General features: G+C 41.9%; 1 protein-coding gene across 2 annotated transcripts in view; it reads left to right on the forward strand.

The window, feature by feature from the left end:
* The window catches only part of CDAN1 (codanin 1), a 31,533-nt gene that overhangs the window by 5,276 nt on the left and 8,515 nt on the right, over positions 1–17,742 (forward strand). For both annotated transcript variants that reach the window (XM_084207142.1, XM_084207143.1), the window contains exons 4-19: positions 2,203–2,396; positions 2,819–2,938; positions 3,815–3,893; positions 4,280–4,400; positions 5,411–5,520; positions 6,215–6,304; positions 7,354–7,429; positions 9,377–9,585; positions 10,216–10,330; positions 11,140–11,283; positions 11,902–12,068; positions 12,635–12,716; positions 13,402–13,491; positions 14,535–14,589; positions 15,613–15,746; positions 16,415–16,518. In XM_084207142.1, the coding sequence (XP_084063268.1) occupies positions 2,203–2,396; positions 2,819–2,938; positions 3,815–3,893; positions 4,280–4,400; positions 5,411–5,520; positions 6,215–6,304; positions 7,354–7,429; positions 9,377–9,585; positions 10,216–10,330; positions 11,140–11,283; positions 11,902–12,068; positions 12,635–12,716; positions 13,402–13,491; positions 14,535–14,589; positions 15,613–15,746; positions 16,415–16,518 (1,890 nt within the window). The remainder of the gene's footprint in view (positions 1–2,202; positions 2,397–2,818; positions 2,939–3,814; positions 3,894–4,279; positions 4,401–5,410; positions 5,521–6,214; positions 6,305–7,353; positions 7,430–9,376; positions 9,586–10,215; positions 10,331–11,139; positions 11,284–11,901; positions 12,069–12,634; positions 12,717–13,401; positions 13,492–14,534; positions 14,590–15,612; positions 15,747–16,414; positions 16,519–17,742) is intronic.

Raw genomic sequence — 17,742 nt, forward strand, 5'->3', positions numbered from 1 at the left:
GGCCAGGACAAAGTGAAAATGATGGAAGAATATCCAAACCAGATATTGGTGACCTTAAACTATAATTTGCCTAAAGCCAAGTGTGTCTGTGGTATCAGACTAGGATATTAATGCACCTAGCTCATGTTTGCTATTTTAGAGGTGTGCTGACTCTGGAACAATGACCCTCACTTCAAAAGTATAGTCAGTTCTCTCTACTTTGATGAGATTTCCTCTTTATGGAAATTAATATGTGGCTATCTCCTGTGCATCTTTCCTTAGATTGCATGGGCAAAGCAATTGGGTGTAAATAGACTGTGTTTGAAGATTGCACCAAAACACACTGGTTTGGAGAAAATGAGTTAGTGATGCAAATGTGTGGAAAGTGTTAATGGTCTTGCAAGGTAAACTAACAGAAGCTTGCAATCAGAGAAAACAGAATATGGGCACTTGGGATTCTGTTTTAAAGATTACTGCTGCAGTTATCTGTTGAAAATTGCTGTCAGATGAAGTGAATCTTCTAATTTTGTCTCTGCTGTTTGGTTAGTGTGACTTTCATTGCTTGTAAAATAGTATCACTGGTAGTCTCTGAAGATTGATACTTTGAAAAAAACCAAAGTGCAGTAGTTTGCACTTTTGTTTATAATTGCTGAGAGAACTGTTGCTGTTCTTTGTAGGGGAAACTCCTCAGGACACATGGGTGTAATTCTTTTCCTGCTAAGTTTTGCAGTTCACTTCAGTGGGACCAGAACTGGCTGGAGCATATCCAGTAGAGTCTAATGGATTACTGCTTGTACTGAACCTGCAGCAGAAATGCTCAGGATTCAAACCTGCCACTCTGCACTTAAGTCTAGCACCTATTCCAGTCTGAATTCTACCTGAAATGTCCCAGTAATGTGTATCAGCTGAAGTCAGTGAAATAGCAGTAGGTGGTTGGTTGGATCTTGCCCATGCAGTGATATTCTCATTTAACCCATCACACTTCAAAGCTGGGAGTTGCTGCTGTGTCCTCAGTTGTGGTGAAGTACAGAAGTAAGGCAGTCTTCAGCCAGCTGGATCACTTTGAGCAAGGGCAAAAGGTGAATTTCATCCTCAGGTAGAGGACACTGGGGCAGAAGTGAAGCGCAGTCTAACTGCATTATTGGAAACTTGCCATGGGTAAGGTCACAAAGTACTTGATAGGGCTCATCCCTTGGATGAGATCACAAAGTACTTAATGAATCATTTTCTTCAGTTCTGTCTATTACTCAATAATTTTCTTCAGTTGGGTGATTATGTTCATTGCAAGGAAGCTGCTGGTAATCTTTCTACTTCCATTTTGGGACCAGTTGTTCTTCATCAAAGCAGTTCTGCTAGAAATAGGCCAATAGGAAAGGTTCTTTGCTGCAGGTAAAAATTTTTCTGACTTCCCAGAGCCCTTAAAGTGGCTTAAATCTTTCCTTTTGATAGAGTGTGGCAAGAGGTAGTGTGATGTTCCAAGTGTAGATGTTCCATTGGAATCTTTGACAATCATTTGATATTGCTGTTACTGGCTTGTGTCCTGGGTCTCGTGTGTGTTATGTATGCCACTCTGGTGTTGCATTTTGGATGACCTCTCTAGATACAGTTTTGTACAATGTCTATGTATTTAACTGAGTGATCATTGTTGATTTAGAATCCAGCGGTCAAAGTAGTTTGTTCCTTCTATTGTTTAACTTGCCTGTCCAAGATTCCATCAGCTGTTGCATTGCCTTTCCACTTTAGTGGTGTTGGGTCTTCTCAGAGTGTCCTTACTTTACATCTCTACCAAAGGGATGGATGTGAGCCTTATTTTCATAGATGTTTTAAAATGTCTAGCTGCCAGAAACTACATGAAAAGAAGATTTTTAGGACCTGGTCTCTAACAGATTCCCTGTTCTTAGCAAGTACCAGTTCAGATAAGAGAAACAATAATATATGTTAGTTGGTTAATTTGGTCAAAGTGCTACACTATTTTAACAGAGTTGGAATTTGAATGGGATTCTTTAGTCTTTTGCTTGCTAACCCCAAGATCTGTTCTCTGTTAGATAAAGATGACTTAAGTTACTGTCATGCTAAAAGCTGCTTTAGACAGTGTAAATGACATGGTTTAGTTATTGCAGGATTTCCTTCATGCTACACTGGAAGAGAAAGACCCCTTCTGGCTGCATGGCTGCTCTAGATCATCCTCAGTCACATGGTTATGTTGCTGCTCTTGAATTTCAGATGCAAATTGCTGCACCAGGCGTCTTCTCCTGCAGGGGTATCTTTTGATCCTTGTACTCCAACTAAACCTAGCTACACTCGCAGTGCCAGCCTTCCTGCTGAAAGCCATTTGGTGACCTGTGCAAATCCTGCTAAGGTTTCCTGCAAGAAACAGTTGGAGTGTCTGGCACAGCTCTATTCATCGTGTATAGCAGGTGAGGGCACAGAAGATGTGAGACTGACCTTTCTTTGAGCTTTGAACTTGCCTGTGTGTTGTGAGAGGGAGATAGATGGGAAGTGGAAGCTGTGGGATAGTTATAGTGCACAAACAAATGACATCTGGAAAAAGAAAGTAAGACAATACAGTTATTTAAATAAATGAATCCTTGGCAAAAGTGTAGGGAAGGAGGTGAGCCTGATGCAGTACTCTGAGCTGCAGTTGTATGTCCCATCTGAAACCAGACTGTTCCCTAGCACATCTTTCTCATGCTGATCTACACTGTATCACAGTATCATGCTGTGGGGAGACAATTCTTGCTGACTACCAGAGGAAAGGAATCTATGTTTTTACCTTTGTGTATTAAAGCAGAAAAGTATCGAGTACTCCACCTTTAACATCTCAATTACTCTCTCCCAGAAAACCTGGTACCAAATATTTTTCTGGAACTGTTTTTCGTTCTGCAACTGTTGACATCTAAAGGCACTTCTACTGCAGAAGATGGGGATAGTGACCCTGAAATCAGTGAAAGAAGTAGAGGTAAGCAGTAGTAATGAAGAGGAAGAATCTTGCTTCCATAGAGTGAGAAAGTGTTGTAGAGTAGCTTGGACAGTTATTCTTAAATTACATAAAAATGCCTTATTACCACTGTGGGTCTCATCTGAGATGCTGACAAAAGCCATGCATGTATGGGAAGTGCTTCCACAGCATGATAGAGTGGGGTTGCTAGTTACTGTTTACATCTAGTTGTCTGCTATTGTGTGAGAATTGCTGTAGCTACTTCCTATCACTGACTTTTAGAGGGAAGGACAGATGTGCTCGAGTTGTTTCTCCACCCATCCTGCAACTCAAATGTGCTGTTGACCTGCTATGTGTTTATTAAGCTTCAGGTTTGGATCTGAGTGCACAGGATCCAGCTCTATTGTTGCATTTGGTTTTTGGCAAATTCAGCCTTAAGCTTGATGCAATGATTGCTTTGAAATGGATAGTACAACCAAAAGAGTGGCTTTAGGATGAGACCCACCACAGCCTCCTCCACCCCACATGCCTCAATTTGACTGACCTTTGTTTTGCTACTCTTTGATTCTTAGGGCTGAGATTGGGAACATGAACTCTTCAGCTATGGGAACACCATTTTATGATTGATTGTAGTTGTTCTACTTTTCTTGTCCTGTATCTGCTTACTGTTGTTCAGAACATTGAGAAAGAGTCTTTTCTTTCCCATACAGCATTAAACAATTCAATTACCTTTAGTATAGGAAGGATAGGGAATGGGAACTTCTGAAAATGGAATAGGAGTCTGGAAGATTATTTTTGTTTATGTCAGTTCCTACTTTCCTTAAAAGCTAAATGTTGGTCCTTTAGTTTTTAAATGGTGAAAGGTACTGCTGTCTCATGTTTCTTTTTTCCTCTTAGATGTGTCAGGAAGACAGCATTTTGAAAGTGTGCACAACTGTGTTTACTTTGCTGTTCGAGTCTTGGATTATCAATATGAGTGAGTTGAATTATTTTTTCATCTGCTTGTGTCTGCAGTTGTGTGTGGGATTAAGCAAGTGTGCTTGGGTTGTAGAACTTCACCAGTTACAGGCACAGAGTTGTTAATTTTTCTTCAAAACATACAACTTGACCTGGATTTGCATGTCTGTGGGTTTCCTTGCACTGATGTGTCCCCTGAACTTTGTTGTAATTGTGCAGGAATGGGAGAAGTCGTGAGATGAGAATGATAACAAATACAGATACCAGTAGGATTTCCTGCTGGTACATGTCCTTTAGAACTCTTGGCAGCATCCTAAAATGTAAACATAAGCATTTCTTTAGAGCTGCTCATGTGTTGTTTATGTCTGTCTGTCTCTCTGAGCTTTATCCCCATTATCTTGGCAGAATTATTTCCCATTTAGAAAAGGGGATGCTGAAGCTTTTGGCCGAAAATGAGCGGATTGCATTGTTTTCTCCCACCTTGCACAAGAGGCTCAAGCAGGCTTATGAAAGCAGCACAGCTAAGGTAAAAATTAGCAGACCCTAAGTGACATTGCTTCAAGCCTTTGTGTCATTGTTCCTTTTTTTGCAATGGCTTTGATGTTAAATCTCATTCCTTCTAATTAATGTTTTTGTGCTGTCTTTAGAAACTCTCTAAAAGCTACTTTTTTTTTCTTGTCACTGGGTGAGTGAGTTGCTGGGTCCAGTGATTGTTAGCTGTGAATCACTGCTGGCTAGCCTTAGGTTGTGCTCCAAGCCCTGGCCTCAGCCAGAAACTTTGATAGGGTCAAGTTTTGCTTTTGAAATTCTCACCTAATAAACATGGATCCCAGGAGAATGATTAGTTAGGTGCAATATCAGAAGGTAGTTTCAAAGATTTGGGTTTCTTTCATAGATATGGACTCTTTCTAGATGAACAACATTTCACAGGAGACAATCCAGACTGGGAAAAATGGTTCCCTTGTGTGATCAACTGGGTTAGAGAACCAGTTTGGTTGGTAGGAATTGGATGGTAGAAATGTGTTTTGTATCTCGTTTCATCCATCTTTTTAAAATGGAAATTACTCTTGGCAAAGAAAAGATGGTGTGCTGAGACTGGGACTCATCAGTAGCTGAACGTTAAAGTTGTTAAAGTTATAAATAAAGGTCTTGTTACTTGAAGAACAGTAAGGAGAAAGAGTAAGGTAACAGAAATTGACAGCCAGGATCCTGAATTTTCTCAAGCCCTATATTGAAGGTATAGTTCAACTGTTTGTGTCTTTCCACACTGTATCAATACTGGTTGCAATCTGGTCAGCAGAGATTTAAGGGGACCAGATACTTTCTCTCTTAATGTTGAGTGATTCTGCCTCTGTAGCCCAATGTCGATTGTAAAACTTGGTGTTTGCTAGTAGTCAGCAATTGGGAAGTAACGTGTCTGAACAATTCAGCTAGTGATACTTGTTTCCTAACCGTGCCTCTTCCCTGCTTTTTTCTTGGTCTCAGATTGTTTCAAGACTTCCATTAGCTTAATGGCTGCCTTTATATTTTTAACAGGTGTCTCTCCTGCTGCCATGCTCTGTACAGTCTGTTTCTTTTCAGCCAGAAACTGATAATCGCTCTAACTTTCCCAGTGACAGAGCATTTCACATATTTAAGAAACAAAGGTAAGTTTCTTCTACTGTTCCTGGATGCTCAAAGGTATAACCTTTGCATGATTGTGACTAAAAGATATTAAGAATGTCTCATGTATGCTACGTGTTGTAGAAAAAATCTTGAATTTTTTTCTCTAATTAAATGAAAAAAAGTCTTTGTCCATATTGACTGCAGGAACTAAATGGTTAATGTCTTTAGAGAAGAACAGCCTAATTCTTCAGGAGTTATTGACACTTCTGATAATGCCAGTACAGTGTGTCACCCTACTGGATTGCTTCTGCATATATATCTGGTATGCTTTTATTCTTCCTGCTGCCTCCCTCCGTGCTTGCAGCGACAGGGTGAGGGCAGAATGACAAGTTGTCTTGGTCCTTTTCTTTTTCTCATAGGTATTACTTCATGTGGCTTATTCTTTGCTGCCTCTCAGTCTTCACTATGTCTGTCTGGTAATGGCTCTTTTGGTCATTCCATCATAGATTGGGCATAACAAGCTTAAGCACTTGCTGTCAAAGACATGGAAAATGGAAACTCACTGAAGTACTGCTAACATTTATGAGTTTTTCAAAGGTATCTGAATGCTTGGAGGCTGGAGATACTTAATCTGAGGTAGATTCTTGCTGGGAAGCTTTGGAACAATTAATGCTCTGTTGTTGCTTCAAATTTTGAGGAGTGGGAATTCATTCCCTTAAATATCTTGATTTGCAGGGATATATTTTATGAACTTCTGCGTGAATGGGAGGATAACAATGAGAAGACTGGCTGGGACTTTGAAAGGGTTCTGGGCAACAAGATCAGGTAGGAGTCTTAAGCAACTTCAGCTAGCTCTTTATTGCAGCTGAGTTGCTGGTGAATCATGCTGCACTTGGCATCCTTAGTTCCATATCCTGCCTGGTCTTCTGCACTACTCTGCAGGGTGCTGTGTGCTGCTTGGAAGAGGCTGTCGTGTATGTTTGCTTCTGAATTTAAAAGCATCAACCTTTACCTTAAAGAAACAAGCCATAAGTGGCAGGGGCCTAATTTGATCAGTCCTGATGTTGATCTTTCCCTTTCATAATCACAGGAAGAGCTACTCTCAAAACCAGTGTATTGTTGCCTGAACATAGTTATAAACACTTGTGTGTGCCTGTCATGTTTTCCATGTCAGGCTCCTCTTAAGTGAGGAGAAGTCTGTTATATGTTCAGAAGCTGTTCACTCTTCTAATTATTTCAGGGGGTCTACTGTACTGGCTCTGAAAACAAGACAACTGTGTCTCTTTCTGTGGAAAGCAGACTGTTGTATTCATTTATTGCTCTATCAAAATGCAGTGTGTATAAAGAAACTATTATAGCATTGAAAGCAGTTGTCTTGTGGGTTTCTGTGTTAGTCTCAACCACCAGCCTACTTAAGTAACATGTATGTAGGTGGCATTTCACCACAAGAGCAAAACAAGGCTGAGGCTTAAACTGAGACATTTTGGAGCATCAGAAGTAGCATTATTGCTGTTTCCTTACTTCCATATGTGAACTTTCAACTCGCTGTTCTGGGCAGGGAAGAGTGGGAGCTGAATGAGTTTATGCTTTTTTCTAAATAACAACATTATTGAAGAAAAGGAAGAGATTCTTTTTATCTCTAGAGCTGTGTTTGCTCTGAAGCTGCTCAGGGCGAATTTTTGTTTCCATGTCAGCAGCAGGTGGGACTCAGTTCCATGGAAACTGGGTTAAAAAACATTGCTTTTTTTCAATGGTCTTTAGTGATTGCTTTCTTAAAAGTAGGTTTTTTATGCTTTTGGTATAGTTTGAGGTTAGAACACTTTTTTTTGTACCACAAAGTTCCATTGAGAATTTGATCATGTTTTCCTTCACAGGGCCATGATGGCTCACCTATCTGCAACCTGCAACCACAGCCATTTTGCCAGGCTCTTTCAGAAACAGCTTATCCAGGTAAACGACTTGGGTTGTTTAATGACTGTATACATCAAAGTGGATTTCATCCTTCCTTGGCCTGAGGAAACAAGCCAGGTCTTGTAAGCTTCTTTGAGATTTTCCTATTGAAACTTTTTTGGGGAGAGACAAGTTTTCAGGATGGGAATTTCTTTCCTTCTTCAGAAATAATCAGTGATAAATTACCAATGAAGTCTCTTTAAATCAGGAATTAGGCATTCATTCTTCATGGCTATTTACTTCGACCTTCTAATTTTAGTACAGTTATAGTTTCTGAAAGTTTTAGGGATGTATTTTGGCATTTGTCAAGTGCAGAGGTTCCCAGTTATGTTTGTTAGCAGCATGAGTGCAAAAAATCTTTGGTTCTTCTGTGTAACACTCAACAGGCTGGTTTTGGTACAGTATTGCTTAATTTGGGGGCGGGGGGGGCGGGTTGGCCAATTTTAAGCATCATCTGACTTCATTGTAAGTAGATAAATGAAGAAGAAGATTCACTGTATTCTCTGTAGATGTGTGGCTTATTGGTGGGCTCCTTTTGGAGAGCAAAACAGCCAGAGAACCTCACCTTGAGTGTTAGCTCACACACATTGCCAGGCAGTTGCAAGCTGTTGGAATGTTGTAAATTCCTCTAGTGTTGAGTCTAAGTTTGCATCAATGACCCGTCTGATTGTATGGGTGTGTTCATGGAAACTGTGGGAAAGAGGTAAGATTAACTTTGTTGCATCAATAGGGTTTAATTAGTCATAGTGTTTTTCCTTTGTATCTGTGCCTTCTTAATGAAGACTGCAGGATTTCACAAGGGTAGCCAAAGATCTAAACTGGTGTCTTCAATGGATCCAATGTATCTGTCTGGGAAGTGATTTGCAGAATCTTGTGTGTATTATGATACTCTTGCAGAAATGAACCCAGACTGAGGACTTGTGTCAAGGCCTGGTAATTTAAAGGTAGAGAAATGTAGCAAGGTGTTCCCTTGGGGAGGTGAGGATGCTCTGTTTGGAATAAATGGACCTAGTACTTGCTCACTTGATAGACATTCTTAAATGTTGCTTCTTTTTATTTTGATCTCTCTCATTAAAACTATCATGACTTAGATGTAGGGATATGCAGTCAACTTTTCCTGTTGCTGAGTATTTGCTAGGTTATGTCTGGAGTGCTGTGTCCAGTCTTGGGCTCACCAGCACAAGGAAAGAAAGATACAGACTTACTAGAGCAAGTCCAGCTCAGAGCTTTGTAAATGATTCAGGCACCAAGCATTTTTTGTATGAGAACAAATGCTGAGATCTGGGAGTGTTCAGCATGGAGAAGAGAAGGCTCCAGGTTGTCTTAGTGCTGTTATAAATACCTGCTGGGAGGGGAGGGAGAAGAGGGAGCGAGATTTTTCTCAGAAGTGTTCACTGGCAGGTCAGGAGGCTGAGCCTGACTGAACAAGAGGGTTGGATTAGATGATCCAAGAGGCCCCTTCTTAACAATTCTGTAATTCTTTGAGTTTTGAGTTGTATCTGTGTGTTTGAGGCAGCGGGACATTAATTTTTAAATTTTATTTAACTCTGTGGAAGTTCAGGAAAAGCTGCTCTGTGAATATGTAGTGCAGCATCGTGGGCCTTAGAGACTGAGTTACAGATCCTCTTGAGGGGTTCATGAAGATTGTGAGAGTGATAGGCATTCTTTCCACATATCCACATGTAGCCTGCTAGATATGCCCAAGTTAGATGTGTGGGATTGGAATTCCATCTCACAAGACCTCTAGGCTGTGTATGGCCAAGGTGGGTAGCATGTTTTGGCATGGGGAAGAGTTGTTCTGCATCTTCCTGGGCACCAGGAAAGACCATGCACGGATTACTCCAAAACCAGTCTTGTGAGGAAGGGATGATATGCTGGGTGAGAGATAGAGTGAAATGATGCCTTGTTACAAATATTCTACCTGGCTACTCTTTCTGTCTCCTAAAGATGTGCAAAGGTCCTGTTGGTGGTGGTGCAAGCTGGGGAGACACCCCAGACCAGGATGTCCTTAATATGCTGGGCTCTGATAATCTGAGCCGTCTGAAGAGGCTGCAGGAAAGATTTGTTGTTCCTCAGAGCATCAGAGGGCCTTGTCCACCCCCTTCATTCCCAGGGTGCCAACAATTCTTCAGGGACTTCATCCTCAGTGCTGGAAGGTGAGTGGCCTGGGCTTGCTGCTCCCTCTGAAATGTGTGGGCAGTGGAAGCACCAGCATATTTCTCTTGCAGTAGGGAGTGATCCAGAAAGTTTGGGATTAGATTATATGGTGATGATTTTTCTTCTATAAACCCATAATATTCTTTTGGAGTTGTCAGCATTTTCCAGTGCCAAGGCACCCAGTGCTATCTAGCAAGGACACTGGACTGGACAAATGCTTCTTGTGTGATAGTTCATGAAGCCAAGGTGTGCAGGATGAAGCCAGGTTCATGGTTTTGTTTAACAAGTTTTTCACAATTTACAGCATGGGGGAATTGTAATTTATGTGAGATTTTAATCTTAAATTCAGTCATTTTATATATTCCTCCTTTGGCAGATTGATTTTATTATCCTCATGCTGAGACTTGTTACACAGCATCTCTGAAAAAGTACAAAAGAAGAGTGGAAATGAAGGTGGTCAGCCAGTCCTACGTCTTCTTTCTTGCTTCCTTGTCTGTCATTGTGTTATGTTGTATGTCTGCTGATGCTTGTTACAACTCACAAGACAAGCTCAAAATTCTGCAGTGTGTTAGTTGAGGCTTTACTGCTGTTTTCAGCTCAGTCTGACTCATCATCATCTTTTGCTGAAGTTACCAGTTCAATCAGCACCTGATGGATAGTCTGTGCCTGAAGATCCTTGAACTGAATGGTCTTACTCTGGTGGAGCACGAGCACAGTGATGGGGAAGCAGATATGGAGGAGCAGGTAGGCTTGCTTTGTGCAAACACATCTGTCAGGAATTTCTCTGAGCTGTTCCAGTAGTCAAATAATTACTGGCTTGATTGTGAGTTGCTTGGAGCTTCCACCATGGTTTTTACAGGTTAAGAGCTTCTTAATTTGGTTTTGTCATAACTCTGCAATTTGCTTATTTGTCTGAACTCCTTGCCACTTACTTGCATGCTTCAGAGTGCTTCATAGAATTGTCATGAATGCAGAATAATTGTGAAAGTGAAAGCCTCCTCTTTAGGTCATTATAACCTGTGTTAGATCAATGAAATAACCACGTCCAGTTGTGGCACCCCATTGCAATAAGTTCCTTTTTACTTTTCTGCATAGAAAGATTTTAGTTACATTGAATTTGTGTATACCTCTTAATAGGTGCACAGGTGTTTCTTCACTCAAGTCTGCATATCAGAGGTGTCACAGCTTATAGTCTTTTAGCAAAGTAGCAGCCAAAGGTTGATGGAGACTTGCAGAATAGTAGTGCTATAAAGGAGGCAATGTGAGATCAGCTCTGCCTCTCATTGACTCCAAAGTTCTTTGTGCAAAGATATGACTGGGCAGCTGCTTGTTTTAGAAAGCTCTTGAATAATTCCTCCTTGTGAAGAGGTGCAGCAATGGAGACAGAAGCAATTTGAAATACTTGATAAATACGTATTTTGGAAACTTACCTCTATTAAAAGCAGTGATGGAGCCACGTGGCCCTTTTACACGAAGGGAGTGGAAGTTTAGTGTAGACATTTGCTTGGCCAGTGTAGGCTAGCATTGCTTCAGCTCACTTTGCTTCGTTTTAGGATGAAAAGAAGCGTTTCACCGTGGCCCTGTTGAGTCTCCGACTCCTCGCCAAGTTCCTGGGCTTCCTGGTTTTCCTGCCCTATCGCACTGCAGAGCAGCCGACCAGAGACCTGCAGGATTCCGCCCTGGCACTGAGAAACCAAGTAAGAAAGGGCACTGCCTTTGGCTGGACAGGCACTTCTGCTAGCCCAAGGGGCACTGTGGGTAGTCATGCACTCTCAGAGTGAGCCAGTGGTTCCTGGGAGCGTGTTGTGTGGTCCTGTGTCCCTGCTGCATATTCTGGGGTTGGGAACAAAGGAAAGAGGAATTTGGGTAACCTCGAAAAGAGGGAGCAATGCACCAGTGGTAAGGTACTCAGTCTTCTGTTATTTCTGCTAATCTGGGTCTGTCTGTCATACCAAAACTTTCTCCTAGCTAAGACAACTTGTATTTCTAGTGTCAAATCCAGCTACCAGGACTGGCTGTGTTAGTTTTGCACCCAACTCCCAGCAGTGTGTCACCGAATGGAAGCAACAGATCTTGACTCCACTTTGTACATAGTCTGGCTTTTAGCCTTTCTTTTGAAAGTTCCAGTGGGACATTTGGTTGCAGTCATAGTTTGGTTTTTACCTCTGGTCATGTGCAAAGAAATGTTGTCTTTAGCCAGAAGTCACCAGTACAGAAGATGAAATCCTAGAAAGGTCAAGATAAAGACAGAAGTTTTTCTATAAGTAGCAAAAGATAACTTCAAGCTGCTGGTTTAACTTTTCTTGTCCTTTAAGACCCTGCCTGTACTGGATATATTAAAGCTTCTGAGACAATCTATTCGGGATCAACGTTCTATCCTCACTATTCCTTGGATTGTGGAGTACCTTTCCCTTGTGGATCATGTTGCTCCTTTCCTTGATTATTACAGGAAAGTGTTTGGTCTCTTGCTGCAGGTATACAGGTAAGAGCCTGGGAAAATACTTCTCTAAAGAATGTTTCAGTGAATGTTTGATATATATATATATATATTTTTTTTTTGGTGCAAATCATGCATGCTTTTTATCTTACATAAAGCTGCAAAGAGAAGACAGCCTAAACTTGGGGATTAATACTTGATTCAAAAATATGTGTTTTTTATTATTAAGTAAACAAAATCTTTAAATCCCACTTGATCATTTTACCTCTGCAGCTGTGATTGACCTTCAAGCTACAGCTGGAATTTTGACCTTAAACCTACAAGGTTTCCAATGCCTAAATAATTTTCTAGTTTTCTTCCTTATGGACATGAGGAAAATTTGAAGCACATGCTAGAGAATGGATTGTCTAGAGTAAACATAAGACAGGATGTTATGCAGGTACATACAAAAAAAGTAGAGCTTGCCCTCTCTTTAGGCAGACATGCAAGGAATGTGTTCATGGTATATAGATAGTGTAATTGGGAAGTGAATGGTTTGGGAATGTTTTCCTTAATGAAAATTGAGCTGCTGAAAACTGACACTCTGTCTTGCTGCTTCTGCTGCCTGGCAGGTTAATGGTCCTTTCTGAAGACAAGGAGATGAGTTTCCTGAACAAGCTGCTGATCCTTGCAGTTCTGGGTTGGCTTTTTCAGGTAGAGTCTCCTCGGTGCATGTAACTCTTCTCTGAAGAAAAAGCAGGGCACAGAACTCAATACAAAATAGTAGAGAAATTAATTAAAACAATTCAATACACTAGTTTGTTGTTTTATCATGGGTTTTTTACACTGGTGTGGGGTTTAAAGAATAACGGTATTTTAGTGGAGAATTATTTTCCTTTAGTGGAATTGTGTGAAGCAACATTTTTTTTCCCAATAGGAATTGTAATTGCATCTGAAATACATTCTGTATTTACTAATCTGCAACCTTGCAAGAAAATTGACAGCTGATTCCTGTTAGACATGAAGCTCTTGTCACAAAGATGGTGTGCTAGCTGTCAGCCTTGAATTACTGAGGAATTTATTGGATAGAGGGATGGTGTATGATGAACTTTTAAAATTCTTTTGTGCCCCCAGTTGGAAGCAAGGTAATTACTTAGCAGGAACCTGTGAGAAATGTGGAAGATGCTGTATGGGGAGGATAAGAAAGGTGCCTTTTGTTACTGTGATTAAAATAACTCTTTAATTTTATGGAAAGTTCTCCTCGGGCCAAGAGGATCCTTAGTGCTAGGGGTCATCTTTTGTGGGTGGCAGGGTGGTGAGATTTTATTGTCCTGTTATCAGAAATGGTGGAAGTTGCTGGCTGCATTTTGAGTTGCAGCTGCTGGGTTTTCTGTTTCAGGTTCCATCAGTCCCTGAAGAGTTGTTTTTTACTGCTGACGACAGGCAGGAGAGATTTGTGATGGATACTGTGACATCTGCTCAGGCTCTGGTGAGTTGGTGCAGCAGCACCAGGGAAGATGGACTACCACTTCCTCAGGAGCTGTAAGATTTGATCAGGAGCTTGGCTTCAGGGCAGCTGCAGTGAGCATATGGAGGCCAATGGATGTGATTCCCAGTTTGTCCAAGTGCCTCAATTGCATCTGTGTTATGGGTTGTGAACTCTGTGTGTTGCAGCTCTGGGTTTTCTGTCAGGAAGGAGCCATCTCACCTGATGCAATAATTTGCAGAACAGGTGCCAAGTTATGCTGGAGGATCAGATGCTGTTTTTCTGCAAGGTGAGCTGGCAAAGCTGTAGCTCTTCCCAGAAATAAGCAAAAGTAATGGTGAACAGAAATAGAGAGATGGAACTGTAAGAGCAAGGTTGCCGTTTGTGAGATCACCTGTTTTCCAGTGTCATGATAAAGGGGGACTGAACTGAAAATGGTATGAGCAAGCAGGAAAGGAGGTGAGGGTATGGCATGTGTGGTGTTTCAGATAATTCCTAGACATGCAAGGGGATATATAGTATTCCATGGAAAAGTGATATGGACGCTAAGATGCATTTTCTTGGTGGATGGGATCTGAAATTCCCGTTCCTCCCGTGGCCCTGCACATGCTGGGTTAATACTGATGTGGCATTTCTCCATGGCATGGTGCTCCAGGGAGTCTGGATGAAGGCACCTGTGGAGGTGTAATGCATAGCAGATGTGCCTCATTTATTTTCCTCCATGGAAAGGTTTCTCTGTTAGGAGTAGAAGCTGTGGCAACAGTCCTGGTTCTCTTCTTTAATGCATCTTTCAGCTGGGCTTTGACAGTGATCAGGGGCAAAGGCTGAGCTACACTAAAAAATGAAGAGCAGCTCATCCTGTGTTGCAGGGACTGAACACTTGGGCTGCAAAGTTCATAATTTCACTGTGTATTTGGAATCCAGCTGTTGTTTTCATGGGAAGGTAGCCCTGAAACCTGCCTGTGACTGCATGTATGGGATTTCTGACTCAAAGGCTGTTTATTTTGTGCTGTATCCTTTCAGCATTTCCTTCATTTTCTCACCAGGACTTTGTACCGTTGGTGGATCAGCAATTACTTTATACTTGCTGTCCCTATCTTGGTGAGTATTTTACCTACTTTTACTACATATAAAAAATATATTAGTATGTATTTACTTTTATTTAGTCTGTTGTTTATACTTGTTGTTTGGTACTGTGAGTCCTTGGATCACCTTTCTTACTCCTCTTTACAACTTGAGGTCTCAGTTGTGTATGGAAGAACCTTGATGAGAAGCTGTGTTGCAGAAGCTCCTGCAGCTGTGGATAGTATCTGGTGAAGCTGGGGGAGGGAGGTTACCTAGTCAGGATAGTTGATTCACAGAGCTTGAATCCAGAGGAACAGGGGAAGCCACCCTTCACAAGCTGTATGGAAGCATTATAACAACACAGCTTTTCTATCCTAGCTATAGGAAGAGGTGCTTGTGCTGCAGGGAATGTCTTGATCCTTGAGCAGATTTCTGCTGCCAGGCAGAGGGGAAGAATCCTTTTGTGCCCTGATGTTTTGTCAGGTTGTTGTTTGAGATAACTTTTTCATGGGATCTGTGTGCCAATGGTAAAATTCCTCTCTGTGGGCAATAGAGTTCCAGGTGGGGAGATGATGTTCTTCTTCCTGAGACTTAGTAGGAAAACTGTATGTTAAACCTATATCACAAACTGTATGTTAAACCTGTGTCACAAAAGCTCCTAGGAGTGAATAAGTTGTCCAGGTTTTCCCCCAGGATTTGCTCCTGACTCTTAGAATTTTGTGTAACTGCTCCCGTTGTTGTCCTTGTAGACTTTACAGTTCTTGCTTGCCACGCCAAAAAGGAATGCACAAAAATAACTGCTCCTCATCCTTCTGAACAGGTCGCATCTGCCAGGGGGCTTTTCAAAAGCTTCCTCTTCAGAGCCTTGCTGTGCCCTGCCAGTTATATGTGTGGGATGCCCCCTCTGCTTCACTGAAGCTTCTGCTTTTGTAGAAGCTGAGAGAATCTGCTCTGGGCACAGGACTGGAAAAGTGAAAGTCTCTTTCTTGAGTTTTGGTATTAGTTTTTCTCCTTTTGCTGATGGGGTTGATGATTGCTTTTGCATGTTTTCCTGTACAGGTGAACTGCGTAAACTACTTGCCTCTTTTGTGGCTGGTAGTGGAGGGAAGAATGGTGGTTTTATGAGGAAAATCACTCCCACAGCTGCAGAGTCCTTAGCGCCCAAGGCTTCTGTCACGCAGCGGAAGCTGCAGGTAATGAAATTCGGGAGTCACAAGGGGGAAAGGGGCAGGAGAAGTTTGCTGTGTGAGTGCAGAGCTATACAGTGGTCTCTTAATGCCAGGGAAAGAATGGACCTGGACAGCAGGGGAGCATTGTCAGGTAGCTTTAGCCCCTGTTTTTCTGTTACAGCCATGTGGCTGGGATATGGTGTGGGTGCTGAAATCCAGATAACCTCAGTAAACATTCTTGCAGTTGGAACAACTAATCTTATTTAGCTGTTTCCCTCTTCTTTAACATAAAATGTTGGTATGTTTCTCATACTTTGTTTTGGTTAGACTGTAGCCATGCTTTCCACTGAAAGAAGGATGTGTGTAGGAGCATACAGGATTACCAGCCTGTAATTAATTTCTTCCCAAAGCAAGCCCTGTGTGGTGACTCATTGCTAGTAGACACTGTCAGAATTCTCCCATTCCCCTTTACAGGTCTTTTGTAGCTTCAGAAACCCTGATAATAATTTAAGTGATTAGAAGGGAATAGGGAGTAAAACTGGGATGATGAGTGCTACAGTAGCAGAAAGTTCTAGTGGATGCAAACTGTCTTTTAGTAGATCTCCAGAAGGTAGTTCTGTCCATTGCTGTACTGGGGAGAGGAGGATCTGGGTGGAGTGCTCTAATCAATTGTAGTGCTTTCTCTTGAACAGGTAGAATTGGAGCAGGCCTTCTTCCACAACCAGCCTCCTTCCCTACGGAGGACAGTGGAATTTGTGGCAGAGAGGGTGGGATCCAACTGTGTGAAGCACATCAAGTAAGTGCTGCTCACCTGTTCTGTGACTTAAGAAATAACTTTATAATTAGACAAAGAGTTGATCCTTTTAACTTGTGTGTATGGGGGAAAGAAGTTTCCCTGGGGGTGTGCTGTGTAGGACTGACCAGCAACATCTGGGGGAATTTGTGAAGGAATGTAGAGAGGAGGGAAGGAAACATCTTTGGGACACTTTGTATGTGAATGCAGTGCAGAATTGAGACTTTTTAGCCTGTTCAGAGCATTCTTGCTAATGATAGGAAAATCTCATCTCATCTCAGAAATGACCTCTGGAGGTCACTTGATCCAAACTCCTGCCCAAAGCAGGCCCAGCTTTCAAGTGAGTTTAGGTTTATTGGCACCTTTTCCTGTTGGAAAAGTTTCCATCTCTTAAGGAGGAGGATTCATCCACCTCTTTCTACCATGTTCCAATGCTTAATTTTCCCAGGCTTTGTGAAAAATGTTTCCTTGTATCCTGTCAGAATATCTATCCATTGTTCCAGCTTGTGGATATTCCTGTCAATCTTTAGCAGTGCTCTTCCTGGAAGTCTTGTTCTGTCTTCTCTGTAAATTTCTTTCTCCCTTCAGGTTTTTCTCGTCTCCAGGCTAGGTGAAACTGACTCCTCCTTGTAGATGTGTGCTCCAGCATCCCAGCTATTTTAATAATTTTTTTCTTTTCTCCTGCAGTTACTCAATTTGTCAATGGCTTTCTTGTCCTGAGATCCCAAAGCTGGACACACTACTCCAGATAGAGCCTCACAGTGATGAGGGAAGCAGTAACTTCCCTTGACTTGCTGGCACTATTGCTATTGTCAGCCCAGTATAAGGTTGGCTTTCTTTGGACACTCCTAACTCCCTTCCCTTGTTCTGGGAACCCCAGGTCCTTTCTGCAGAGCTGCTCTGTAGCCAGTAGACCCCAGCCTGTACAGATGCTCAGTCAGCCCACTTCTCCCTCTTGTCACAGCCCTCCTGTGTGGCAGCCCTGCCCTCCAGCTCATGAGCTCACTCAGTTTGCACTGTTCTGTTGTCCCTTGCTGAAGGCATTCAGTGTTGTCAGCCCCAAGGAATGGAGGTTGTAGTGGGCTGCTGCTGACATCTTTCAACTTCTGAGCAGTTGAGCATACAAGGGTATTGCTGCCAGAAAGGAGACCTGTAACCAAGAAAGATTTTAGTAAAACCTTAAGGCTTTTGACTCTTGAATCTTAGTACTGTTTTGATGTCTTCATT

This window comes from Fringilla coelebs, assembly GCF_963513975.1.
Source record: "Fringilla coelebs genome assembly, chromosome: 6".
Taxonomy (NCBI): domain Eukaryota; kingdom Metazoa; phylum Chordata; class Aves; order Passeriformes; family Fringillidae; genus Fringilla; species Fringilla coelebs.